Raw genomic sequence first — 27,464 nt, forward strand, 5'->3', positions numbered from 1 at the left:
TGTACTGGAGAAGTTTGGCATAGCATGTATCTGGTCTCGAGAAATAAAAAGAACATTCGATTACTCTGAATATGAAATGTAGTACCATCGTAGTCTAAGCATTGACGACCGACGAATTTGGATGCTGTCTGAGGTCCGATAAATTATATATGACTTCGCACTGCGCTTCGATCTTGGCCCCTACAAAAAATTAATTAATATATATTCGGCTTCCCAACATGCCATGTTTGATGATGATGGCCCTTGGCTAGCTAAAGAAAGACTGCATTTGGTCACCAGGCGCCACGGTCGAATCGAATGTAACAGTCGATTCCAAAACCCCCTCGAGAATGACATAAAAGGAGGATCAGAAGTCAATCTGGATGACCTTAGTGTACATGCAGTACCCATTAGACTGTTAGATTGCGCCTCCACAGTTCCATAGATAGTCCTTGCTTTCCCTCCCTTACATCCACCCCCGTTGTCTCACTCCCAGTGGGGTACAGCCAGCGATCTATCAAGAGAAGTAAAAGCGTATGTTGAGTTCGATCAGCACGAGAAACAACAGAAGCAACCTAGTTGAAGCTTGTCATCTCCCAAGCAGACGCCACACAGTAGCTGCTGGAACATAGCTACTGGGCAGGCAAGTATAAATCATGGGACAGCCAGAACTACGGTGGATCTCTCCAAGTGGATCTGCTATTTGCTACAATATCCGAAACGCTGCAGCGGAGTAGAGAATCTACGAAAGTCGAGGTAAGAGAAGTATGACCAGCGGGACCGAAACCGAATAATACATTGATAGAGTTAAGGATATGAGAATTTGCACAATTTGCCCAGCATGCTGTTCATTTGTAGAGACTACCGCAGATGTAGCCGTTAATGTCGTGCCTGTCTATTTCATCCTTGGAGTAATGGTTGCCCCTCGGAAGGACCGTCATCGGTCTTTGAGTTATTTCCACGCTTCTTGCGACGGCGCTTCTTTTTTGATTTTGTGGCCGCAGAATCGGTATGCTCAGACTCCGGTAGAAGGCGGGGTTCACTGTCTGAAGAACTCGTGGGATTGGCGTGAAGAACGACTTTGCGAATGCCGTTGACATCCACTATTTGTTCGGTGATACTGCCACTGCGAGCCGGCCCTCGGCGACGATAGGGGAAACAGGTGGGAGAATCGGTTGAGTGAATGCTACCCTCACCACTACTGCCCTTCCGCGTCGAAGCAGAAGGCGGTTGGTCTTCGTGCTCTTCATCGACTGCCTCGGGAATGGAGACGTGCGGGAGGTCTTTATATTGTTGTGCGCTTGTGCTTTTGCTCATAGCATCATTCGAAGTCATCGTCCCGTAGCCAAGTTTCAATACATGCGCGCCGTCCTTCGCGTCTGGACCAGCAGAGTTGAGGAGGCCTGCGCCGATGCCACCTTGGTAGGCGGTCGATATGTTTTGAATCTTTGAAGAGTCAGATGCGCTATGTGCGGACTCGAGATCTGCCTGCGCGGAGCGTGATGGTGAGGTACTTCCACGTTTGATTTTGACTGAGGAGTATCGTGTTTGACGTGGACGACTGGCCAGATTCGAGGGACCAAGATGCTTCAGGTGCTCTCGAATCTCATCTGTGGTGCCCATTTGGGTCACCCATCCATCTGCGGCATTTAAATTGTGCTCGCCATTTGCCTTGCGTAAATGAAAGCGGGGGAGAGGTGCTTCCACAGAGCTCCGGCGTCGGGCCATATCAGAAAGTTTGGGGGTGGATGTGGGATGTGAGGGGTCAGCATCAATCAAATCGCCATCTGTGACAATAGTGGCATTGAGAGGAGGCTCTTCAACAATCTTGCCCTTAGGAACACGGGATTTCGGGGCGGGAGCCATCCTTCGGATAGCCTTGTGGACATCAATAAAGACATCAGATTCATCGATGATCTCTTCGCCAATCAATTCCTCAATCACGTCTTCCAGGGTGACAACTCCAAGGGCGCCACGATCCTCACTGGGATATTCAGAGACAAGCACCATGTGGGACTTGCCTTCTTGGAAGAAATTGACAATGTCGAGACAACTTGTTTCAGGCCGTGTTTCAGGGAGTGTGGCCAGCGCAAAGTCGCGAACTCGTTTGCAATCCTCGGGGTCATATGTGATCAGCATTTTGACAAGGAGCATGCCGACGAAATTCATTGCGTTATCGGGGGCGTGGATGGGGATGCGAGAATATCCTTGGGAAAGAATCAAATCCATGGTGTGCTCATCCAGCACGGTGTCTGCAGACATGGTGAAGACATCTTCCATCGGGGTCATAATTGTGCCGACTGACTTTTCTTTCAAGTCGAGGACGGCACTGATAATGGTAACCTCGTCGGAATTGAGTTGTTCGCCTGCCTCGCCCAGTGTTTTATGGAGAGTGACAAGGGTCTTCAGTCCGGCCTTTTTGTAGATGGTACCATGATCCTCGCCAAGCAGCCGGTCCAGGAGCTTTGCGATGGGCCAGGCCACCGGTGACATGATGTACATCAAGACCAAGACACAAGGAGCCATCCAGGCACCAATTGGAAGACCGTAACGAACACATATTGACTGCGGAACAATCTCGCCGAAGATGACGATCAATGCTGTACTTCCTAGGACGGCAGGCCAACCACCACCCAATGATCGGTCCAGGACGATAGGCAATGTTTCGTTTGTAATCACATTGCTGAGAAGAAGAGTGACAAGAACCCAATGTTTCCCGTGTTTTAAGAGGTTGAGAACACTGCTGGCATTTTTCCTTTCGGATCCTTCGCCGGAGGTCCTGATGACTTGAAGATAAACTTCATCCTGTCCCATCAAGGCAATTGTCAATCCCGCAAACGCTCCACCGCTGAGAACGAGGGCGGCTGAAACTCCCAGGTAAAGCCATAGACTCGGGTCGTTGGGTTCCTTTGGTGGTTCTGCGTCGGATGAGATAAAGAGAGGGGAAAGAGCGGGCGCTGCGGTCGCGAGTGGAAGTTGTGAGATGGCGAGGAGAAGAAGTTTTGCCAAACCCAGGATCAAGGGCCGAGCGGCGAGAGAACGGTACGGCGAGGGATGCATAGGCGGAGGATTAATAGGACATGCTGTGGGCGGAGAGAAGAGAAAGTGTGATCGGAGAGAGAAGAGACGGAGCAGAGACCAGGGAGCAAAGACAGAGACCAGAGAGCAAGAGCCGTAACAAAGAAGAGAGAACAGAGCGAGAACACAGAACAGAGAACAGAGAGAAGAGAGAGCGGCGAGCGGAGATAACGATCGCATGGGAGGAAAGTCGGAATTGAGTTGGATGACTCAGCCGATATCCAACCTCAGAACTAAAGCGTCAACCCTTTGCAGATGTTCGCCAGTTCGTCCTCATCAGGCTTGGAGACGTGATCTTCAGAGGATCGGCGCAATGCTCTCAATCTTTGGACCATATTTCGTCCCTTTCGTAGCTTTTCAGCTGCCTCTGTGGAACGTTGGCTTTGTTGGGGATTGTTGGTTCCATCGCGAAGTTTGGCGTGCTTTGGCTTGGACTTCGTAATGCCACCACGCGCAGATCTCGTGGTCCCTTGAAGGTTCTCAGCCCTGTCTAGCCTTTTGGTGAGGGCGACGTTTTCGGCGAGCGATTCCGCAAGGCGGGCCTCGGTCCGTTCCAACAGCGATTTGTTTGAAGCTGCCTGCTCTGTCAACTCTTCCATCCTGGCATGAATGTCGAGTTTCTGCGCAGTGTGCTGGCGGGTCATCGCTTCCATCTTGTCTTGAGAATCCAGGTTCTGCGCCGCTTGTTGGCGAGTGACCTCTGCCATCTGGGCTTTGGCATTCAGCTTCTCCGCCTCGTGCTGGCGGATGATCTCTCTCTGCCGCTCCTCGTATTCATAGCTCTGACCGGCAAGCGCGGATTCGCGGGCCCTCTCCAAGGTGAGGCGGGTGCTCTCCAATTCGCTGTGGTGGGTGTGGGTGGCAGCAGTGGCCTCCATCTCGCGTATACCTTCTAGGCCCCCAATATGGTTGGTCAGCACCATATTCTGCTGGCGGGCACTAGAAATCAGACCCTGGATGGTTCGGCTGTTCTCTCTGTTTGTTGCGAGTGCCTTTTGTAGCTGGCCTTCTTGATACCACCGCAGGGAAACGTTCTCGGCCACTTCTCCCTTGAGAGTGGTGTTTCCTTTGTGGAGACACTTGTTGTAGGCCTCCAAACACTCCACACGCTGGGTAACGAGTTCAAGACACTTCTTGCCCTTCTCCTGGATGGCGGAACACCTGGCCCCCCAGGCGGCGTCGACCAAAGCCAGTTTGTTGTCTGGGGACAGTGCCCCTTTGGCTGGCCGGCGACGCCTCCGCTTGGAGATGCCAGCATTGTCCATGTGTTCCCACCGGGCATGTATTTTGGGGATTCGGGCCTTCATGGCCACACCCTCCCCCTCAAGAGATTACACCTTCGCCTCAAGAGTGTCCACCTTCAACTGGAGGCCTCGAGCTTTATTCTCCGCGGCCTGCTTCCAGTCCATAAGCTGCCGAATTGGACCAGGCCCGGACACCACCCCGCGCTGGTACAGTCGGATTGTGGAGTTCAATTGATTCACCTCGGCCTCCCGATCGTGCCGCATCTGACGAACCTGCTGGTCCAATGCCCGCACCTGGGCCTCCGACGCTCTGAGATCCGCAGCCGAGACCAAATCGGCGCTGCTGGATTCGTGTTGAGGAGGCCCCGGTAAGTGTGTGGGCGTTCCGCTCCACAACACACTGTTCACATTTGTCAGTATCTAACGTCCTGGAGCAAGCTGTTTGGGGTGTCTCTTGAGGTGTCTCTTCGGATCTCTCTCGGGATGCCTCTCTGGGTCTCTTTGGCTTACCGCGCAAACATCCAGGTTTCCCGGGCCACAAAGCCGTATCCAATAGACGCGACGACTTTATGGACATTGGCCCAAACGGCCGAAGCCATAGACACACAGACAATAGTGCAAAGCAAAAAACTGACCACAACACGGAACCACTTTCGTAGGCACCACTGAGCCCACAGGGCAAAGGACCCGAAAACAATCATCCCCAAAAGGGGCAACGATGAACCATCCATGGCTGACAAGTGAGTTGGATGTTCTGATGAAAAAGAGGCTTGAAGTGACCTCCAAGTGAAGAAAGAATGAATATCAGCTAATAGTAGAGTGAGTGTAAGCTGATACGTAAATCGAGAGAGAAGAAAGAAAAAGGAAGGGAGAAAAGACGAGCTAGGAGAATTTACATCCATCTTTACTTCGACGCTTTCCTTCCCAATTAGGCAACCTATCTCATTGGTCGACCCTCGCAAAAAGATGTATCCAACACTACAGATATTCACTTATAGTAATGCTCCGTTCTCGTTTTAATAAAATTACTTAAATGAATGGATTCAACTAATACTTGACTATCGAAAAACTCAGACCAAACCAGATTAAGCTTTGCGGCCCCACACGGACACTCCCGTCCCGGCAGAACTCACTATGCCATTCCTAAGATGGTCAGGCAAGGGCTCCGGTTATCACAAATGGGAGTTCCGTTTGATTTGGCCCATTAATTATTACATAGAACATGGAAACAGCATACACTAGATCTCGAGTATCCAGAGAAACCAAGGAAACATACAAGAAAAGTCTCTACAGGTTGACCTTTCCTTACTCAGCCGAACAGTCTCCACCAACAGTACACAAAACAGGTAGATCAGCAACACTGTTCCCAACCCAGATCTTAATACCCTGTCCATGAACAGGAGCCTTCCAATCCTGCACATCGACATCCCAAACACTAACATCCTTCCGAGTAAGATGAAGGGTCAAAGTCTCACTCTGGCCTGGCGCAAGCTCCTTAGTCTTCTCGAATTGACGTAGCTGTAGCTCGGGCGTATCAAGACCAAGAGAAGACGGAAGCTCAACATAGAGCTGGGCAACGGCCTTGCCGTGTCGCTTTCCTGTATTCTGAACTCGCACCTGAACCGAGAAGGCGGTTTCAAAGAGGGCAGGGTTTCCACCCTGGCCGCCACCAGCGCGAGGAACGGGGTGCGGTTCCGTGCTGTATCCATCTGGATAGGGGTATTTGTTGGATGCAGTGATAGACTGTGGGTTATCCAGGTAAGGGTAGAGGTAGCGCCAGATGCGGGTGAATGTGGTTGATGACCAGGCTACTTCTGATGCGGCGGGAATGCTGGTGTTGTAGGTTGGAGTGGCTGATTTGGTGGGACGGGCAGCTGGGTAGGCAGTGTCCAAGGGAGTAACCACTGATAAGGAGGGTTGGGAGAAGTTGAACGTTGTGTAGGACAGTCCGTGACCGAAGGGGTATCGGGGTGTCACATTTGCTTTCATGAAATGGCGGTAGTCAACGTATAGACCTTCGGTGAAAGTATCCTGGATCTGGCCGAACGGCTGGTTGATTAGGCCGACACTTTCCGGGTAATCGTCTTCGCTCTTGGGGATTGTGTACGGCATGTGTCCACTGGGACTATAGTCTCCGAACAAGACATCGGTAAGAGAGTTACCTGCTTCTTGACCGGGGAGATGGGCTACGACAATGGCTTTAACGGACTCCAAATCGGCCCATTCTTCCATTAAGATCGGTCCGACAGTGTGAATAATCACCACAACATTCGAGAACTTCTTGGCTGCCGCTTTCACGAGGTCGTCACCATTGTGCCAAGCATTGAGGCCGGCGTCGGTGCGATCTCCAGGGTTTCCTTCGACAGTGATATAGTTCTCGCCAGAGTCAGCGTTGATAAAAACAAGAGCGATGTCGCTGGAATTGGCGGTGACATCCGAAGGGAATGAGTCGGTGATATGGAATTCTACATTGTTGGTCACATTGGCAATGGCCTCCTGGGGAGTGATGAGGTAGGGGAGCCTGGCCGTGCCACTGCCCCAGCCCATCGTCAAAACGCCCTTGTTGCATCCCATATCAGTGCATGAGTTGAGACCGTCTGGGTTTCCCCCTGCATCTGTACCGAAGACTTTCAAGTTGTCATTGCGACTGAGAGGGAGTATGTCCATGTCATTCTTGAGTAGGGTAATTGCCTCTCTGGCAACGGCTCGCACTGTGGCATTGTGATTTGCTGTGACATCGACGAATTGATTGACAACTCCGGAAGGAGAGAAGAGAGCACCCGGGTAAAGCGGTCCCTCCTTGTCTTGAGTGTTGGTCGAGAAGTTAGGCAAAGGGTAGTCTTTATCCTGACCGAACTTGTACCAAGTCGCAACAATACGAGTGACCTAGATTGTGTGTTAGATCGGATAAATGTTCGAAGTAAACATATCAACGTACCATGTCGTTCAGACGGTCCACGGGAACACTTCCATTCAGAACCGAGCGCGACATCTCTGGTCCCCAATAACTGTCGCCAAATAGAGGGACAGCACCGTCACCGGGCATAGCCATATCCAAGCCGGCCAGCGCTGAAGCCACACCCGTGTAATGACCCAGCCAGTCAGTCATGACAAATCCCTGGAAACCAAGCTCATCCTTGAGGATTCCGTTGAGCAGCTTGCTGTTCTGGCTACAGGCTGAGCTGTTCACCTACTCCAAGTCAGTCACACAACACAAGACAGCGTCCAACACTCCTTACATCATTATACGCAGTCATGAGCGAGCCTACACCAGCGCGAACACCTTCGGCAAAAGGCCAAAGATACAGTTCATGCAATGTGCGGTCATCAATATTGGACGAGTACCCTTTGGTAACAACGCTGCTCATGCGGAACATTTCCTGCTCGTTGCCAATGAAATGTTTGATAGCAGCAATCGCACCGGTGCTTTGCATGCCCTTGATAGTTTCTGCACCTGCAAAGGCTTGCAGAGATGGATCGGCACCGAATGCCTCCCAAATACGGCCACCACACGGCTTGCGGCCAAGGGGACCAACAGCAGGCCCGAGAAGAACATTGACGCCCTTGCCTCGAGCCTCTTCGCCCAATCCGACGCCGCGCTCATACATGAGGTCCTTATTAAAGGTCGCACCCACAGTAATACCCGGCGGAAAAGCGGTGTTGTGGTCCGAATTCCGGATTCCGACAGGAGAGTCCTGCAGACAGATATTCGGAATACCAAATCGGGGCGCGCTGCCTGTTTGGCCCACGCAGGGGCCCATGAAGAAGCCTGTTCCAGTGGTCAAGTTGACTTTCTCGGCCAGCGTCATGTTGCTCACGACCTTGCGAGCCTTTTCGTAGGCTTCGCTCCAGTCGGACACCCATCCTCCTGGAGGAGTGGGATAATACGGAGGCGATACATATCCTTCCGCTGCGCGCTTTTGGTTGATTATAGACTCGGATTCGCTGACTGGGGAGGCCAGGAGCGGGGTGAAAAGAGTGACTAGAGCTAGATGTGCCCAAGGAGCCATGGCGTCCGGGGTACTTCCGAGCACGGATAAATAGAATAAGTATAAGAACGAACGTATTTAGGTCACTATAAAGAAGGAGTGCATTTTCCCCAGATTTAAGAATCTGCAGAACTTTCGACAGACAGATCCCACCGTTTATAAAAACGGGGTGTGACCACGGACGATATCCCAGGAACAGGAAAGGAGTGACGCCCGTGTGGGCATTTCGGAGGAATGACTCTGCACACCATGGCGAACAAGCGATCCTTGCTCCATAAGAGTATAGATCGTCGTGGGATTCAGCCAGCATTCCGCTTGGCGGTGCATTGAGGGCTTGGAATAGTGATTATTGTTCAGGGATCGACTTGTGGTGGGCTTCGCTTGCATAGCCGAGGTTGATGGACATAATCTATTAACCTGACGGGTTTAGTCTGGACATCGTTCCCGCATAAATCATGGATGGGGGGCTTGTAGCAGTAATGAACGGCTCCCCGGATTATCCTTGCCCTAAACAGACATGGTGTCAGGGGTTGGAACAGTTGAAGCGTGACTTCCGATCACCAAGACCCATTTTCCACCCTATGATTGATGGTTCACCGAGGTCCCTCCGGTGCTAGTTGAGATCATCCACGGAGTGATTACTGTAAATAGAACACGCGACTCTGGGAACGCGATCGACATTTTCAAAATTTCTCTATGGATCCAATGTTATATATGTTGTACACAGAACGGGAAATCCATCTTTAAATCTTGGTGTAACGCAGATAAGGCTTAACCTCGCGAACCTCGCCGAACTTCTTTTTCGCGTCGGGAGTCGACACGGAGGGGGGCACGATGACGTCGTCGCCGACCTTCCAGTCGATGGGAGTGGTCACGCCCTTCTTGTCGCCGGTCTGCAAGGAATCAATGACTCGGAGGACCTCAGCGGAGTTTCGGCCCGTGGAGGCGGGGTACATCATGGTAAGGCGGATCTTCTTGCTCGGATCGATGATGAAGACGGATCTGATAGTAAAAGCAATTCCCTTCTGGTCGATGTTATCCAAGTCCTGCTGGTCGATCATATCGTAGAGGAAGGCAACCTTGCGGTCGGCATCGGCGATGATGGGGAATTGGACCTGTGTCGAACCGACTTCGTTGATGTCCTTGATCCATTCGTCGTGGGAGCCGAGATCGTTGGCGCTCTATTGAAAGGTTGCATTAGCCAGTGTCAGGTGGACTATCAATGGCTGAAACTCACCAATCCAATCATCTTTACCCCGCGCTTCTCGAATTCATCCTTCAGCTTGGCAAAGGCGCCAAGCTCGGTCGTGCAGACCGGGGTGAAATCGGCAGGGTGAGAGAAGAGGATGGCCCAGCTGTTGCCGATAAACTCGTGGAAGTCAATCTCACCCTTTGTGGTCAGAGCCTTGAAGTTGGGTGCTATCTCATATTAGCATTACTCGTAGCATATACTTGAATTCCCCATACCAGTGGAACCCAGGCGAAGACGCGGCTGTTCCTGAGCTTGGGCCGCGAAGAAGCGACGGAAAGCGGGCGCACGAGGCACAGCCCAAGGGGCGACGCGAGGAGCAGTACGGAATGCGCGCAACATTTGGGGAGCGACCTTGGAAGCCATGATGAATATGAAGAGGTGCAAGATTTGAGCTTGAAGCTCTCCACTTGGGGTTTGTCTAAAACGTCATAGCCGGGCCGAGGTCGGCACTGACTAATCACACAATGGCCGGGGTCACAGCGAGATTTATGTAGAAGTATGATCTTCACAAGCTCTTTGCGCGGTGATAGACTTGGACTTATCTCCATGCCCATATGAGACTGGGAACTGTCGTTATATATCAATGCCATACGTGTCATTTGATACGTTAGGTTCTCCACAGATTTGTGGAGAATTTCCTGAGGGATTTAAACATCATGCGCTAAGTAAGGATGCAAACTGCTACAATTATAGAGAAAGAACAGCATCTAAAATGGCCACACAGAGGTGAATACATATGAAAGGCCTTAGCAACCACTTGTTGCACATTGATTCTTGAGACTGATGCCTGAGTTTGATACATGTACAGTGTGATATTCGAAATCAGTTTTACCTCCAATCTCTTGCTCTTTATTTCCCAAGGCCCCACCTATAGCGCACTAGTCCATATTAGGAGGCCATTCCGCCAGCCTTGCACTTGTCAATGTACCCTCGATGAGCTGTCGTAAATTACAGTATCCTTATCTTCTGCTAATCCATTCTTACATATATAACATACCTCTTTCAATCACTCAAGTTATCATTATCACGTCAATCGGCCAACTACACCTTGGCACGGACAGTGCGATGGAAAGCCCTTTGCAAATGAGCCGGCAGCCCTACAGTAATATTCGATTTCAGATCACCTCCACATCTCCGAAGGATTCGCAAAACCTAGATCGAACATGCTAAGCCAAGTTAAGTTTCTTCCCTAGTGACTGGTGCTAGATTGCGCTGTTTTGACTAGTAAGGAAAATTGAGTCATTGCTGTGGTACCGTCATTCCTGATTGCTGGTAGAAGTTTGAATGCTAGCCCCGCTTTTTGTCATCTGTCATGCCCTAGGCCCGAACTTGCAAGTATGTCTTTCCCCAACAAGTTCTTGTTAAATACCTTTTCCCCCTCTTTCATCCCTTCTTACACTTAACCATGTCTCTTCCTAATTTATTTTGAAGATGGAATGCTCGTGAACGCCGAGAACATCATCTCGTACCGATTCACTGAGCGGCTTCAACTTTGACAAGCATTACAGCTAGCCGATAGTATCCATTAGGATGGGAACAAGTATCTCGCTCTCTTGGTGATACTGTCATCAAGTTGGTTCTTGGAGGGTAGTGATAACATCTCACCACGTATAAAGACTTGACCTTGATAAATTTATCCGTCTCTTTTTAGGTCAGATTGACAACATCATATCAGAGAAGTCATAAAAGTAGGGGTAAAAGCCCGGTATGTGACTGTAGGAAATCCTAATTTTTGACATATCATAAGACATCAACATGCGGCTGTTCTGCTCTCCCTCATCCCCTGTTCACATCTATTATCCAGAACTCGAGTATCCCATGCTGTGCCCACTCCTAGTATGTCTAATAGCTAATTGATAGGAACCATGAGTCCAAAAAGCTCTACGCAGAATCGGGGCGAAGATAGCAGCGTTCACGGCCACGATTCCAACGAACGTTTCTCGGACGCCCCAGCTATTGACGAGGAAGGAGGATTGTTTTCCGGTGAGGGTAAGGCTCGTACGAATGATTGAAATTGATATAACGAATATCCCAGAGCTGAGGAATATACTGATGACAAGTTTCCTAGAGGGAGATGTTAGTGACCAAATGATCAGAAGTATGAAATGACGTTAATACTGACTTTCTTAAAGGGACATGTAGTGTCCACAATAGAGGTACAGGAAGGCAAAGCCTGGGGGTCTATGAGAAAGGTATATCAAATAGAAATTGGGGTATTGAATCAGCTCACAATGCTGCATCAGTCCTATTATGCTTTTATTAGCAATGGAAGACAGGGAAGAGAAATGAAAGGAACTTATACGTACAACACATTTAAGACACAGGTGACAATAAGATTCTGCACCTTTAAACCACAGTGTCCTAGAAGACCATGTAAACAGACCGAACTCTTCAATGATCTTCGAAATAAAAGTGCAGCTTACTAGATGGGGGAGGGTAGATCCTCCAGTTGTCTGAAATGCTTCAACCAAGTCAGCCTCACAGATATCATGAAAATGTTAAACCGTGGGTGCATACGGCCAGCAACCAAATGTGATGGTTAGAAAGACAGCAATATATGTGACGGTACAAGCAATAGCAAGCCATTTCACCAATCTTGCCTGCCAAAGCCCATAGAAAATCCGATTGCTATAAACACGGTCAATAACAAGCTTCCTATGAGTGGCGCTGATATAGGAAAGCTCACTAGAAAAATAGCATTGATGCCTTCAAAACCCAAATTAGTCCAGTATACGAGTACCAGGCAGCCAGTTCACACTTTGCACCGTGGACAAAGGTAGCAGCCTGGCTAGGTGATAACTGGTTGGCCACATCTGGCGGTATTTCAAGGATGGTCCCTGTCTTATCTTCGCCCTGTAAGCATGAAACAGGTCTCAAGGGTGCAAAAGAGCATCACTTACAAATGAAATGAACGAGAGTTTGATCCATGGTGAATAAGGCGACAACCTTTTGAGCAATTAGTAAGAAGGGAATGGAATTCTGTCGATGTAGCACAGTTCATACTAGAATGACAAGGTAGTCGTCGCCCTGAAACTCTCTGAACCCCGCGGTTCTAATTCGAATAAAGGATCGTAGAAAAATAACACAAACGCCGATCCCATATTCGATCCAAATTTCCGGTATAAAAGTAGGTTCTCTGGGCAAGTGAATTTCAACCATACTAAGGAAATCATCAATTCCATTTATTAGGTAGAATTAAGGATTAGCAAAAGAGGCATGTGGTCCTAACTTTTTCAACACAGCACAGCAAATGTGCACTGAGGAGGAAGACTTTTCGGACTTTTCTCAGGAATTTGGAACGACATAAATCTGGGCCAAGGTGGCAACTCAAGAGTAAAAGAGTAAAAGAAACCACCTACCCGCCTCCCGAGGGCTGGTGAGGGCGGTCAGGGCCTGACATTGGGAGGCGGGTACAGTAAATGACGTTCATTTGTGTAGGAAACAAGTAAATTCTACATTCCCAAGAGATGAGATTACTGTAATTTACCCCAGCTCATCGAAGGTACATTGACAAATGCAAGGCTGTCGGAATGATCTCCTAATACGGACTAGTGTGTTATTGGGGCCTTGGGAAATAAAGAGCAAGAGATTGGAGGTAAAACTGATTTCGAATCACAGTAGACCTTGCTTACTCAAGTATCCTCTTGTCTCCTCCTCCGTCCTTGATCATTGTCCTTCTTTGGCTATTTGTACTCCTTTTCCATTAGTCATTAATCAATATTCCTTATCAAGGTTTATATATCCAGAGTGGCTGAGCTTCGGGCAGTCAAGACCGAAGGAAAAGGCAAAACGCGTTATCATTGGCTTGCTGCAGGCACATATCACATTCAACATAGCGACAATGTTGGGAGAAAAATAACATGATTTGCATTCACACATCTTGAATATGCATACAGTGATTCTTGACTATTTTGCCAGATACCCTCTAACCACAAGCCAACTTTGATGCACAGAACAAGAACAGTCCCGGCCACAGGATTTTGTCTTCGACGGGCTATAAATACCGAATCAAAGCTGACCACCACGTGGTTATGGTAGAGCTGTTTATTGGATATGTTGCATATAATTGGACCCTGCCGCGCAATCTAACAACGTGAGTGGCTCAATGTGAGACCCTTAATATCGACCCCCGGTAGACATAAACGCCTCCGAACTAGTCCGTTCTAATCACGGTCTATCAGACTATTTAGCCGCTTCTCACGTCTGGGATGTCTTTTCGCTGTATTCATTATTGATATCCATGGTGGAATACAGTATATCATGAAAAAGGGGTGGATACTATACTTTTGAGAAATCGGGCCAGTTGAAAGATCTGATCTACACCAACTAGCGATACACTTCCGGAATGGAAAGCCAAGTTTCTGATATATCTGACAAAGTGGATCTCACATCCAAATCACCACTATCTCCTTTTGGATATAATTTCTAACATTCGCCTCGAATTCCTCCTGGAACCACATCACCGCCACGATGGGACGTTTTCACTACCTACTGGGCTTACTGCTCTTGTTCATCACATCTTCTCTCTGGATAGCACTGAAACTGCGTACAGACTCCCCGAATCTGACTCTTGGCTACGGCGCATGCCTTTGTTCAGACGATGCCAAAGTGAACAACGCTTCTGCGGAGGTCAAGGCGATATTCTTACCCCAACCAAGTGCAACAAACAGTCAGGTGAAGGGAACTCCACTTCCTGGAAAGTCCAGCTACCTGCCTATTACAAATCCACATCGACATCACAAGGTCTCGACATTCCCGGCCAAATTATGGCAGAAGACCGGCCCCATGGGAATCAGCCCAGAGCGAGAGGTCGAAGTACGCAGCTGGCTGGACAAGAATCCGAGCTTTCGACATGAGATTCTTACAGACAGAAGTGCAGATCAGTACGTCCGCGAACAATATGCCGACTACCCGCATGTTCTCGATCTTTATTTATCGCTCCAAGTGCCTATCCTGAAGGCAGATCTACTCCGACAACTAATCCTCTATGCCGACGGTGGAATCTGGAGCGACCTTGACGTGACATGCCATCAACCAGTCGACACATGGATTCCGGAGAAATTCAAGAGTAAAGCAAATGTCGTCGTCGGTTTGGAATTCGACGGTTTCCAATTCTCAACTTGGACAGTCATGAGCAAACCGAGAACAAGTCACATTGTCGCCGTGATAAAATATGTCATCAAGGCGTTGGAGGACTCCGCGACACAGAATAATGTCACTGTGGCCGACCTATCGATGGAAATGATCAGCGACGTCGTCGACGTGACAGGACCGCAAGCCATGACTCGTGCACTCTTTCAAAACTTGGAGCTCGAAATGGGGTTGCCCATGGGCCGAGACAACATTACAAACATCACCCAACCAACGCTCTTTCAGGATGTTCTGGTTCTTCCTAATGCAGCTTTTGCCGCTGGACAAGGCGGCTGGCCAAAAGACAGAGGCCCTTACCTCGTTGAACATCACTACGCTGGGTCTTGGAAGAACAAAGATGGGGGTGAGCAGGCTGACGCCGACAAACAAGAGTGACAAATAAACTAGACGTCACATGGCTTTCCTTTTAATTTTCTTTGATACACTATGACTATGACATCTACTTAATCTTCTTTTTGACGCTTGTATATTCTTTTGGAGGCTTGGACTTTTTCCCTAAACAATTTATATTAACATATAATGGTGCTATGCTAGCTAGTGAAGCTCTCTGGCTCTCCAGCTGGCCCTTGGATGTTGGCAAGACCCTGCACATGCACTTTCTCAGCTTTCTCTTCTCCTTCATTGCGCCAGATGAACCGCGAGCATCCTATTGGGACTTTGGTAAGTACTATCTTTGAATGGCCCAACGAAACACGCTGACAATGGACCTGAACAGTCGAACTCTTCTATTTATGTATATACACTGCCGTCACTTGAGCGACTTCACGCACTGGGGTGAATGCAAGATAAAGATGGTATCCGTCACATCACACAATGTTGGTCTTCCAGTATCTCAGAAAAGGATGTCGACAACCAGGACATAAGCTTGCAGATACTCTTCGAACAAATATCTGGATATTCTCCCCGCTGGGCGGTATAGTCTTTGTCAAGATAACGTCAACCCGGATGGCGATGAGCAGGAGATTTGACAATTGTGAACAGGTCCTTCTTCGTTGTGCTTATGGTTCTCATGATTCCAAAATCTCTCATACTTGTGGAACTTGACCTTTTGCTCAAACACATGGCTATGCCCCTTGCTCTGCTGAACGAAAGGAACGCATGCTGTGACTAGTCCTGCTACCAGCCGGTGCTGATGACGTGCCGTCTCCAAGGGAATCGCTTGACCCTATTATCGGATTACCTTGATGAGGCTGCTGCTAATTGCTCGATCGCCCTGGTCTTATGTCACAGACAGTGAACATTTCTTGCGCTGCCTGTAACAACTGGGAATCGAAAGTCAAGGCTCCCTTTCAAGAATCAAAATAATAAAGCAAATTAATTCCTACAGTCTCCAAAAGCAGTAAAACCCAGCCTAGCCTAGCCCATAGTAACATAGAAATAGAGACCATCACCCATCCCATCCAACTCCAAACCCAGTACAATATCAAACCCCCAATAAAAATCAATCACATCTCCTCCCAACAGTAACACCAAAATTTACAAGTACCCTCGCCCCAAGACAATGATCATCAAACTCCCCAACCAACCGCTCAACAACCTCCTTGGCCTGCCTCTCATCCCTCGCCTCACCAGTAACAACCATAGAAGCCGGAACAAGCGCACGCATAACACCAGCAACCCATTTCTGCGAAATAGCCCGCATCCCCTCCCTGTCTATAGTCGTATACGTAGCACGCCGTATATCGCGGAACCCGCCTGCAGCGAGTTGGTGGTGTACATGCTGGGGGGCGAAGGGCCACAGGCCTAGTTTGAGCATGGCTTCGATTACTGATTGGCGGAGTTTGGTAATTGCTGGGTTTTCGGGGATGCTGTCTGTGCAGAATGCTGTGTGGTCGACTTCTTCCCATTGGAGGTAGCCGTTTGGTTCTTTTGTTTTGTTAGTATATACTGGGGGTGGGGGTGGGGGTGGGTAGGCATATATATACTCAGTAGATCTCTTGCATTCGCAAGAACAGTAGCATAATCCGCATACTTCAACCCAGCCGTCAAAAGCCGGATATGAACAAGGTCATACCGAGCATGGTGCTCAACCGGAAATGGGTGTAGTGCATCATGTACACTCAACGGAATCGGATTCCTTCCTGGTCGGTGGATCTCGCTACCGGATGGGTATTGCGCAGGAGAGATATCGAACCCGTGGAGGTAGACCGATTTATTAGGGAGGCAGTTTGCGATATCTTCAAGCCATATTCTGGGGCGGGTCAGCGTTGCTTAACTTTGGGTTGTACAGGAAGCCTCTTTTGGTGCTTTAATTTTAATTCCCTGTTTTGCCGTGCGCCTTGGAAGGCTAAATGGGAATAGCATGGGATAGGAGAGGAACTTCACATACCCTGTTCCCGTGCCCAGATCGGCGACTGCAGTTATATTTTTTGCGGGAATTGATGGGTGTAGAATATTTCCCGAGATTTCCACTAGGAATCGGTGTTGGTTGTTGAGGCTATTGAGTAGTGCATTAGTGAAGAACTTGAACTGGGGCTGTGGAGACTCGTAGTGGATTGGCCAGACTGCCGGGACTGGAGGGTAGCTATGACAGGGATCGGCCCGTGAGTTTCTTCAAAAAGGTCTTGGTGGAACTATGGGAAATTGCAGTAAAATATTCCCACGTAAAAGGGGTAGTAGTAGTAGTCATGATGTGTATGTGCGAAGTAAAGTGATGTAGTGATGTAGTGGCCCCCAACTCCACCAAAAAAAGCAACGAGAACAAGGAACACACCGTTCAGTTTCAGCACCATCCCGACTAAGGAGATAGACACTTTGGTCAGAGATACTTCCCATAATGAAAGGTAATGAAAGTATCAGGAGCACATCAATGAAGAAGAAGACAGAGCAGCAGAGAAAAGACAAGGCCAGAAAACAAACTCTACAAGGAAGGGAACGAACCATGTATTAAAAGCACCCGAGAAAAGCCAAAAAAAGAGTCTAATCAGAACTGTATCGGAAAGTCAAGGCGTCAAGGCCAGCGCACAAAAGAAGTCGAAACTTAGATTCCATTCCATTCGTCTACATTAGGATCAACTTAGTTCTTTCCTTCCCCCTCTTCCGTGGGGTAATCAGACCTGTCTCCTGTATGTAGCATTCTAGCTCCGATCCACGTGTTTCGTGTTCATGATGCAGTATAGAGATACGACGTAATCGGCCCTCCACCAGACAAAGAAAGAATCATGCATGTGTCCCCCTTTTCGGTATAGAAGAGTTTGGACCGAACTGCAGGATGTCGGCTTGCTTCCGGGCGTTTGCATTGGGCTGATTGGCGCAGCCGAGTTCTTTTGTTAGGATACCACTGTTCATACGGTGTAGTGGTATAAAACGATCGATGGAAGCTTGGGAGTAGTCGTATACTACGAACGTACAAAAGCACACAAGCGGAGTAATACATGCACGTGCATGGAACTGGAACTGGAACAAGAAAGTAGGATTGGCATGCGGGGAACCAGGACGGCTGAACTAAAACACATGGCCCTGGTGGAGCCAAAAGGGGGTGAGGGTGGATGGTACGAAGGTAACCTGTCTGGGTGGTGATAGGTGCGCTAGTGTTTCCTTTAGGGCCGTTAAACGTCAAAGAGGTGTGTCAATCGGGTCCACCAAGTTCGGGAATCACTCGTGTACTGTGTCAGTATGAGTCTGGGCCCCTGGGTTGGTGGTTCTGTACTTCGTGACACTTAGCTTACTCTCACGTTATCATGTGAAGCCACCAACTTTGAAAGGCTGTGAGATACATCAGATGCAGTCGATGTAATTTATAGTTTGTAGTTTACACAAGATGAGAATGGAAAAAGAAAAAAAAAAAAAAGGAAAAGAAAAAAAAGCCGAGACCCGAGAAAACTCCTACAGAGATGGAGACGCTTACTCCACTCCCATCACACCTATCGATTGATGACTTATGCCTTGTCCACCAAATGCTCGAACACATACCGGAAGATTTCACGGCTCTTGTACAAGTTCTCCACGCGCATTCGCTCGTTATCCAAGTGAGCGTTGTCGCTGGCTTGGCCACATGGTAGATTAGCAGCGGGGGCTGAAAACTCCTTCTCCAGGAACCGGATTGTCGGGATAGAACCACCCTCGCGGATGAACATTGGTTTCACAGAGAGAGGCGGTGATGGCTTGGCGTCAGTAGGAGGGTCGGGCTTGGTTCGAATTGGCAAGGCAACTGATTCTTCAGAAGACGTGGGTGTGCTTTGTGTAAGGGTGGAGGATGTTGGGACTGTAGCCGATGTTTGCGCGGCGCGTTTGGCTGCTTCTTTGCCCACGGATGAGGTGGTCGTTGAGGTGATTACCCGCTCGACTTGCGAGGCGACGCTGTCGGATGAATCTTTGCGAATGAGGGTCGGTATGGACCCTCTGGTCGGGTTGGGCGTGGCTGTTGGTTGGTTGGTTGGGCTCTGGGGGATGGGAGGATACTGATGTTTCACATTATCTTGGCCTTGGCTCCATGCGGCGGTGATGGCCTCTGACAGAGTGGCGAAGATTTGGTTGTCCGGGTCTCCCAGCCAGGCGTCTGATTTTCCGGTGATCTCCACTGTGAGGTCGTTTTGTGAGTCGAGGAGAGCAAATTGCTCCTGGGCGTAGGCTGTGAGGTTTGCAGCTACCTCGTCTGCTTGTTGGTCGGGCACGATGCGAACTGACAAGGTTGCTTTGGCCCGTCGGGCGATTGTCGTGGAACTCTTGCTTCCAGGGACCTCCACGGAATGGACAGTGAGTGAGGGTTCACGCCAACGGTGCATGAGCGACTTGATAAGCGCTTGACTGTTGGGAATATCCGGGTGCTGGAGAAGCAATACATCTGCAATAGCCTCAAAGCGCTTCTGCTCGGCGTCCGTGAGAGGACGAACAGCGTCATGGAAACCTGGAAGATTGATCTGGCCTTTGCGACCAACGATTGTGGATAGAAGCATGGCGATGTCCTTGACTGGCTCATCCAGCAAGGTACTACCGTCAATACCGCTGTGTAGATCGGGGTGCTCGCTTGTGACGACCAAGTTCGCGTGAACGACACCACGAAGACCATAAGTCAAGCACGGGTTGTAATCATCAAGCCAATAACTGTTGGCTAGAAGAACCCAATCAACGGATCCAATCTGGTCATGGTGTCGACGGACTGTCTCGTGGAAACCCTGGGATCCAGACTCTTCCTCGCCCTCAATGAGAAACACAACGTTGCATCGCAAGGTCTTTGTTCTAGCAAGATCGGCTGCAGCGTAGAGAGATGCGAGAATGGGTCCCTTATTATCAGAGACACCACGACCATAGAGGAATCCGTTGATAGAAGTAAGCTGATACGGATCAGTCCTCCACTTGGGTCGGTTCGTTTCTGCGCCAACAACGTCGTAGTGGCCGTAGAAAAGAATCGTCTTGTCCACCTTGTCAGGCGAGGTGGCATTGAATCTGGCAAATACGATGGGGTTGGTATCCTCTCCAGTGGTCAAGAGCTTCGTCTTGGCACCGAGATAGTTGCAGTGGCGTCGAAGGAACGCAGCTCCTTGGTTGCATTCGCCGGCAAATTTGGGACTTGCTGAGATGGTCTTGTAGGAGACAAACTTTGCAAGACTGTTGACCATTTCATCTAAAAAGAGTCAGGGCAGTTCAGCAGTAGTTAGTACTCTTGGGGCATACCGTTGCTGATTGGTGGTAACTCTTCTTGAGTCATAAAGAATTCAGTCAAGTCCCAAATACCAACGGAGTTATCGTTTCCACCAGTGGCATAGATCTGGCGGTCCTTGAACCGGCCAGTAGCCGAGGCGAGCATAGTACCCTCATGCGCAACCCAGCCACCAACTTCCTCAAATCGCGAGTTGAATTTCTGGTTGACATCAGCAATCGATCGCAAAAGAGGCAACCATTCATACCTTGACTGTTCCACTAGAGTCACCACAGATGGCAATCCCTTGAATGACGTGCACGGCCCACAAATCCCCTGTATGCCGAGTGATCCGCTTGACAAGCTGTTGAGAATCCAAGTTCCAAATGTTCAACGCACCGCCCGCCAAACCACAATAGAGCAATGATCCCTCCACAGCGACAGACAGGACAGGGTCACCGTTTTGCAGCTTGGCAATCTGAGACGGAGAAGCTTCAGGCTCTTGGCCCAGGCGCCACAGCTTGACCACGCCATCACCTGCACCAGTCAAGAGAACCTCCTCGGAAGGAGCTGATTCGACAAGTCCCTTGACGAGAAGCATAGAGTAGACGTAGCCATGGTGAGCGAAAAGCTTATGATGATCCCGCTTGAAGCTCAACATGCGACCACCATCGGAGACGAAATGGGACCCCTCTAATGATCCCGGGGCTTGAGTACCGTCTGGCCCACGGGAATCAAAGAAGCGATGTGTCCGCTTAGTGAGGTGGGCAGATGATGCATGGTTGAGCGTTGACCCTTCCTCGGAGAGATCACACCACTGTCCATGTTAGAAGCTTGACATGGAGAGAAGACAGGGTCGCGTACCTGGATACTCGTGTTCTGGGCACCGCAGTAGATAGTTTGGTTACTTGAGGAATAAACCACTGTGAAAATATCGCCCACATCATGATGGGAATAGATTGAGTAGAGACGTTCAAATGTCCTTGTGGACCATACCTGACACAATTAATATCATTCGCAAGATGCTTCGCAGAGTGACTTACATTGACAACAGAGTCCCCACCACTTGAAAATAGAAGGTTGCCATCATTGGACAAATAAAGACCTAGCACACTCTCTTTGTGTGCGTGTACGGAGAGCACGAGATCATATGTTTCAAGGGACCACGCCTGGCAGAACGGTCAGACAAGAACTCGGAGTGATTCAATCGAGAGTTTGAAGCAAATAGCCATCAAAATATAGTCCAAGCACCAACTTACAACAATGTCTCCTCCCTGAAGACCAGCAAACACACAATGTTCATCGACGACCAGAGCGAGAACGGAGCGACTCGCCAGAACGCGATGGCCGATGCCGCAGTCTCTCGAGGGATGAGCACTGCTGGCATCGTCGATTGTTTGAGTCACTGGCGATCGAGCATCTGAGCCCCAGGTTCTGCCTTCCTCGACGTCGGAGGCGGAGGCGCTCACGGATTCTAGATCCATTGCGCACATGAGTCAGTGTTGATTTGGTGTTCTCGGGGCTCCACAAAAATAATTAAACCAAACAGAAGAACGCTAAGCACTTTCAATTCATGTTCTGAGGAATGAGGTTGGAGACATTGAAGTTCCCAACCAAGAAAAAAGGATGAATCATCGAGGCGGTGCGGAACAACAAAAAGAACATCAAATTGCACCATCGATCAAATATTCGAACTTACCCCTGGCATCCCTTTGATTCCGGCAACAACTTGGTCTATCCGTTAGCATTTATCTTTTGTGGATTATGCATATTCGCATATTCGCATCTCCGGTCGCTGGTCTTAGGCTCCAAAAGGTTCAAGATAGAAATTCTATACATACCTGGGCTCCCACAATAGTCGAGCTAAAGGGGTACTAGGTCGACGTACGACCATATTTCGTTATAGATGAGTCAACGTGGGAAGTTGGAGAAGATGTTTCTCAAATCTCAGAGAGGTACGCGTATAGGTACATGTTCACCGATGATCTGGCTTATTTAATAAAAGGTCTCGGGGAGATAAGGCCTCAACTCTCGGACCCTACGGAGTATACTGTAGCATAGTTGTTTACCCCTGGATCTCGTCATTGGAGCTTGGATTCTGGACTAGCAAGGCCTGCAGGTGCCCATCTGTGATCAATGTACTCTACAGGACATGGCTTGGGGGTGTCTCAGACCAAGTTGCACAGGGATTGCGCCATTGATGGTCAGATAGTGTCATGGAATGTGTTTTAGGTCATAGCAAGGGGTAGCTCAGATATCAAAAGAAGAAGAGAAGAGACTACATAACTTACTCATCCTCAGCGAACACATGGCTGCACCGCCACGTGTGGCTGAGGCAGCCACAGTGGCGGTGGCCCAGGCAGCCAATCAGGGCTCAGAGGTCACCGCTCTTTCTATAGCGAGATATCTTCGAATGAAAACTTCAGGTTTAATTTGTTTTTGGCTGGTTTAGCTGATAATATCTCCTTCATTTCTAGGAGCTCCCTGGAAAATCCCGGCAAAATCTCTTCTACCATCTACAGGACAACAGTACACCGACACCGCAGATCAGCTGTCTTCGCGCCCAACTTATCGGGTGTGATATGTGATGTGAACTCATCGAACCTTTGATACGTGTCTGCCTCCGGTGGCACCCAACCACGCTCTGCCCTACAGCCTGCATGCTCTCTCGTTCGCTGCTCTGCCCAACTTATGCGCCTTGATGCCATACCCAGCCTCCCTCTCCACTCTACCATAAGACATCGCTGGACGCCTCCGATCGGACTTTTGCGTTGATCTCTGGGGTTGCAAACTCAACTGCCTTATTAAGCGTGAAATCCCTGTGCCTTACTTTTTTTTCTACCCTGGACTCTTTCGTTACTCCAAAGTAAATCAGGGTCTTCAACCCTTACACCGCTTATCGTCGATCTCTCATGAGTGATATTCTCCGATAGTCGTCGCTACGACTCATCACTCGCCATGCCGTTCGGTCAAACGATCGCCGTGATTGACAAATCTGGCAAGATGGTGAGCACGGTAAGTTTGATCTACGGTCCGGTTTCCCCCGCATTCTGACAGGTATCAGAGTAAGCAATTGTTCGGAGTCTTCAACCATGCCAAGGATGCCTACCGCGAGCGAAAGTCGGCATATCAATCAGAGCGAAATGCCAAAATCGCCGAACAGCAGGTCCTTGAACAGCTAGAGCGCTATCAGATTGATGATGCGCCGTCTGCCGCGGGTTCGCGCCGGAGCCGTGGCACCAGATCAAGACATCACAGCGGTCGTAACCGCGCTCCATCCCAATATGGTGATGGACGGACGGTCGTGTCTCGTCGGGACTCTCAATATGACCCCCCACAGACAATCGCTCGTCGTCATACCCATCACGACGTCACAGTGCGGGACGCTCCGCGTCCGTCAACGGCTCGGTCCAGATCTGATGCGCATATCGACATGGATCTTGCATACGGGGATGCTTCTCCTGCAGCATTATCCCGATACACACCCAAGGAACCAAACAATGACCAAAAGGAGCTGGATGGACTCGTTCATCGTGCTCAGTGGCTCCTAGAGGAGGCACACTGTGTGCAACACGGTGCTACTGCTACTATTGCCCACCTTCAGAAGAACCCAGATGCCATGGCTGCAGTCGCCCTGACTCTAGCCGAGATCAGTAACATCGCCCGCAAGATGGCGCCCACCGCACTGACCGCCCTCAAGTCAGCCTCCCCTGCTGTCTTCGCCCTCCTTTCCAGTCCGCAGTTCCTCATCGCCGCTGGAGTCGGTCTGGGTGTGACTGTCGTCATGTTCGGTGGATACAGGATCATCAAGAGGATCCAGGGCAACGACACCGAAGCTCCAAACCCGCAACAGCCTCAACCCGAAATGGAAATGGAAGATATGATGGAGCTCAACACGCAAGCACTCAGCTCCGTTGATATGTGGAGACGCGGTGTCGCAGACGTGCAGGCCGAGAGCCTTGGAACCTCTGTCGACGGTGAATTCATCACACCAACTGCCGCAGCCATGTCCGGCATTGACGTGACCACCGCGCGAGCACGCCGCGACCCTCGCTTCAAATTCGAAGACGATGGTTCAGTCGCCTCATCCCGTCGCTCTCGTCGTTCCCGATCATCTCGCGCTCCAACCCATGCCCCTTCAGAGCGGCACAGTGAACGCCGCTCCAGGGCTCCTCCGTCTGAGGCTCCCACGGGATTCTTTTCCCGACCTTCCAGGTCCAAGGCTCCATCCAAAGCCCCAAGCAGGGCTTCCAGCCAAGCCCCCCGTCGCGCACCATCAAAAGCTGGCACTTACATCTCCGAAAGCGAGAAACTTCCCAAGCCCAAAGAGAAGAAGAAAGGCCCCAGCCGCTTACGACTCATGTTTACGTCCTAACTTCACACATCTCATCATCGACAGAATCCTTAACTTGTACATATATCCACTCCTCTCCCTTGATGTCTTTCTATTGGATATACAAGCAGATCATACGTGAACCGCATATTTCATCCCATATACGGCCTTTCACGATACAACAATGCCCCTTACGATCACCAAAGATTCTACGCTTTACCACATGCGTCCACATCTTTTCTTTCCTTCTATCCTTCATGTCTCTATCTTTCACCTTTCTATGTCTATGTTTCTTACGACTACTTATGGGAATTCACTTTAGCTTCTTCAGGCATATTATGGCGTTTAGCGATTACCTTCTTGAACATGATACATGCGCTCCGCAAGGAAGTCACTCTACTACTTTTTTATAACAAAAAAAAATAGATCTTTCTTTCTTTTACGTGTTGCCTTGTGTATGTGCCTTTATTTTTACTAATAACAAAACTCGTGGTAATGGTAATACTGCTATGCTTTCATATTAGCGACAGTATCAATTCTGAACACGTTCTTATTACGTGCCAGTATCCGCAGGATAGTTTACAATCCAGTTCTAGTACACAGCGATCTCGTTCCGATCAAGCAACAGATAGCACAGCGATAATACTTTGCTACATTTTGCCTTCCAGACGGTCGTAGGCGTTAGACTTAGCCCCTGGGCCAACGGATGTACAAATGACCCTTGATACATGTGCTGTGTATGTATTTCTCTTCGGCAAGCTCACGGGTGACAAGCAAACATTGTCAACATCGAGCGATGATAATCACTGATTAAAAGCATACATTCAAGTGTTGCTTAACTGCAGGTATAAATGCTCCAGCTGGTTTTTGAATTCAATAGTTTACAAGGCTCGAAGGAGTGCGGGCATTTAATACTTTCAACAATGAAGATCCTGTGTGAGATCGACGGTTGTGTTTAAAGAATAAAATTTATTTACAGGTTCGATTTTAACGAGACCATTGAATTGCAGCGTGCTTTTGATATTATACTGATGCGAAAATAGAACGTACTAAGTCTAGCATCAAGCATATAGTTCTTGATATGCTTCCCAAACAGATATTACTCGAGAGACATAGTCTCATATAGCTCGGACGGGCATTTGTCTACACCGTGCTTGAGAAAGGTATTACTTGTAATACCAAAGCCGAACCAAGTTACGCAAATGAGGTAGGCGAAACAAGTGAGATAGGAGAAAGGTAGCACAGCCATATCGAAATCTCTAGCGGATCTTGTTTTCTTCGTTTTCTACGAGCCAGCTAGGAGTGGACGGCGATACCTCTGGCTCAACAGCAGTGACGTTCGAACTAGCATGGCACTTGTAATGTACCCAGATCCATCTCCATACCCGTAAACCTCAACCAAATGATCGAACCACCCCGGATACCAGCAATCAATGACGAACCCAATCTCCGATCCAGGTCCATCACCATCAACAAAAGTCTCCTCGCGATCAACGCCCAGCCGCGCCTGTCGATCAAAGCCGATCATTATAAGGTAACTGGCTAAGCAATGCCCAACCATCCCGTGTGCCTACATATAGTTTAGTCCGTCTCTTATAGCGGGTACCGATGGAGCTGATAAAATTGATCTAGGGTTGATCAGTAACCAGAACCCTGCTGCAGGACGGGTGGCTGTGTAGATCATCCTGCCAGGAATGAATGGGTTATCTGATCCACGGTGGTTCGACTGTTGATGATATTGCTTACTCCAAGTTAGCAGTTTCTTATTTCGAGTGCCTTGTTTGGGAGAGGCTATATGCTCCGGTGGGAATTGTATATTGTACTGTAGCGGCCGGGTTCCGCACAATGGACGTTCATCAGTATTGCGCGTCAGCTTGAGCAATCTAGGTTCGAAAAGACGTGCTGGGTTATGACAGGGGAGATACTATGTCGCAGTGGATATTCTTGACTTCAGGTCTGTTTCATGTTTGACAGTGGTGCTTTGTTGAGAGCTTGTTCCGGTGGACTGACAGCCGGGGAGCATATCCCGTGTTCCGCTCTGCTATGGCCTCAATACATATGCGACTTGGTGCGTTTCAGCGTTACAGCATTTCCAGGTCGGGAATTCGGACTGTTGAGGAAGGAGCTATATTGCAGGTATTGCATCATTTGCAGATGAGCTGATGCACATATATGAGCATGTACTAAGTTATGTATGCGACAGAGAAATAGGATAGCTCTCATTTGTGGAGGGTTGTGGTTGGTTGGTGGCGAGAGTATGGTAGGGATATTGTATATGCAAGAATTGATATGTCGATAGCTGAACCCTGGCAATTGTTTGGAAACTAATCTATGTCCGTTGAGGTTAGTCCAACTACCAGTCCGGCAAAGAAAGAACTCAGCTGTAGCCGATGATCGGCCCAACTTGCAACCCATTGTGGAGCAAGCGCACGGGCACATCTAGCTTTATATCCCTTACACAAGAACCTACATACATGTAGGTCATCCAGACCTAGATACATGCACTGGTGCAAGCAAGAAAATTTCCAGTGATTCGTGTATAAGACATATTCAATATCAAGGGTTGCCTCTGTAGACAATGTTGACGGAAAAAGAAAGTGGACCGGGGATAAAACATGCCCCCCCGAAGTGATAGCTGGTCACATCAACCACGATATAGTACGATTGGGTTCTCGGAAGCTGCGGTTGATAGCCTGCCCATTTGGTCAATCAGAAATTGTCTAATTCCCAATATCGAGCCAGTCACGAAGCCACGATATTGAGTTAGCGACTAGACATAGTGTTATCGGCAATGACGAGACCAGGTATTTGCCGTGATGAGTATCTAGAAGCTGAGGATCTGTATCACCAGACCCAAGCC

General features: G+C 49.1%; 10 protein-coding genes across 10 annotated transcripts; 2 read left to right on the plus strand and 8 right to left on the minus strand.

Annotated features, from left to right (window-relative positions):
* Positions 1-879: 879 nt before the first annotated feature.
* Positions 880-3,039, minus strand: PENARI_c025G09182 (putative DUF21 and CBS domain protein (Mam3); the record flags this gene model as incomplete). The annotated part of the gene is made up of 1 exon (XM_022635850.1): positions 880-3,039. The coding sequence occupies one exon, from the start codon at positions 3,037-3,039 to the stop codon at positions 880-882; it is 2,160 nt and encodes a 719-aa protein (XP_022484304.1).
* A 251-nt stretch (positions 3,040-3,290) lies between these two features.
* On the minus strand, positions 3,291-4,364 carry PENARI_c025G00752 (uncharacterized protein; the record flags this gene model as incomplete). The annotated part of the gene is made up of 1 exon (XM_022635761.1): positions 3,291-4,364. One exon carries the CDS (start codon positions 4,362-4,364, stop codon positions 3,291-3,293), a length of 1,074 nt encoding a protein of 357 aa, XP_022484299.1.
* A 24-nt stretch (positions 4,365-4,388) lies between these two features.
* On the minus strand, positions 4,389-5,032 carry PENARI_c025G07795 (uncharacterized protein; the record flags this gene model as incomplete). Its single annotated transcript, XM_022635839.1, has 2 exons — positions 4,389-4,701; positions 4,812-5,032. 2 exons carry the CDS (start codon positions 5,030-5,032, stop codon positions 4,389-4,391), a joined length of 534 nt encoding a protein of 177 aa, XP_022484306.1.
* Positions 5,033-5,606: 574 nt separating this feature from the next.
* Positions 5,607-8,311, minus strand: PENARI_c025G05521 (beta-glucosidase; the record flags this gene model as incomplete). The annotated part of the gene is made up of 3 exons (XM_022635812.1): positions 5,607-7,187; positions 7,240-7,491; positions 7,541-8,311. The coding sequence occupies 3 exons, from the start codon at positions 8,309-8,311 to the stop codon at positions 5,607-5,609; spliced, it is 2,604 nt and encodes an 867-aa protein (XP_022484354.1).
* Positions 8,312-9,033: 722 nt separating this feature from the next.
* Positions 9,034-9,905, minus strand: PENARI_c025G11672 (peroxiredoxin; the record flags this gene model as incomplete). Its single annotated transcript, XM_022635871.1, has 3 exons — positions 9,034-9,471; positions 9,528-9,709; positions 9,758-9,905. The coding sequence occupies 3 exons, from the start codon at positions 9,903-9,905 to the stop codon at positions 9,034-9,036; spliced, it is 768 nt and encodes a 255-aa protein (XP_022484292.1).
* A 2,135-nt stretch (positions 9,906-12,040) lies between these two features.
* Positions 12,041-12,470, minus strand: PENARI_c025G01736 (uncharacterized protein; the record flags this gene model as incomplete). The annotated part of the gene is made up of 3 exons (XM_022635773.1): positions 12,041-12,227; positions 12,277-12,388; positions 12,443-12,470. 3 exons carry the CDS (start codon positions 12,468-12,470, stop codon positions 12,041-12,043), a joined length of 327 nt encoding a protein of 108 aa, XP_022484382.1.
* Positions 12,471-14,012: 1,542 nt separating this feature from the next.
* On the plus strand, positions 14,013-15,068 carry PENARI_c025G04443 (glycosyltransferase family 32 protein; the record flags this gene model as incomplete). Its single annotated transcript, XM_022635800.1, has 1 exon — positions 14,013-15,068. One exon carries the CDS (start codon positions 14,013-14,015, stop codon positions 15,066-15,068), a length of 1,056 nt encoding a protein of 351 aa, XP_022484290.1.
* A 939-nt stretch (positions 15,069-16,007) lies between these two features.
* On the minus strand, positions 16,008-17,468 carry PENARI_c025G08706 (putative LaeA-like methyltransferase; the record flags this gene model as incomplete). The annotated part of the gene is made up of 5 exons (XM_022635847.1): positions 16,008-16,014; positions 16,220-16,559; positions 16,619-16,884; positions 17,023-17,130; positions 17,407-17,468. The coding sequence occupies 5 exons, from the start codon at positions 17,466-17,468 to the stop codon at positions 16,008-16,010; spliced, it is 783 nt and encodes a 260-aa protein (XP_022484347.1).
* A 1,103-nt stretch (positions 17,469-18,571) lies between these two features.
* PENARI_c025G06763 (glutamine amidotransferase subunit DUG2) lies at positions 18,572-21,755 on the minus strand (the record flags this gene model as incomplete). Its single annotated transcript, XM_022635829.1, has 6 exons — positions 18,572-20,256; positions 20,307-20,493; positions 20,540-21,088; positions 21,136-21,267; positions 21,315-21,440; positions 21,531-21,755. 6 exons carry the CDS (start codon positions 21,753-21,755, stop codon positions 18,572-18,574), a joined length of 2,904 nt encoding a protein of 967 aa, XP_022484352.1.
* Positions 21,756-23,229: 1,474 nt separating this feature from the next.
* PENARI_c025G09605 (uncharacterized protein) lies at positions 23,230-24,646 on the plus strand (the record flags this gene model as incomplete). The annotated part of the gene is made up of 2 exons (XM_022635853.1): positions 23,230-23,286; positions 23,336-24,646. The coding sequence occupies 2 exons, from the start codon at positions 23,230-23,232 to the stop codon at positions 24,644-24,646; spliced, it is 1,368 nt and encodes a 455-aa protein (XP_022484357.1).
* Positions 24,647-27,464: the final 2,818 nt, after the last annotated feature.

The sequence above is a fragment of the Penicillium arizonense genome, assembly GCF_001773325.1.
Source record: "Penicillium arizonense strain CBS 141311 chromosome Unknown PENARI_contig025, whole genome shotgun sequence".
In the NCBI taxonomy this organism is placed as follows: Eukaryota; Fungi; Ascomycota; class Eurotiomycetes; order Eurotiales; family Aspergillaceae; genus Penicillium; species Penicillium arizonense.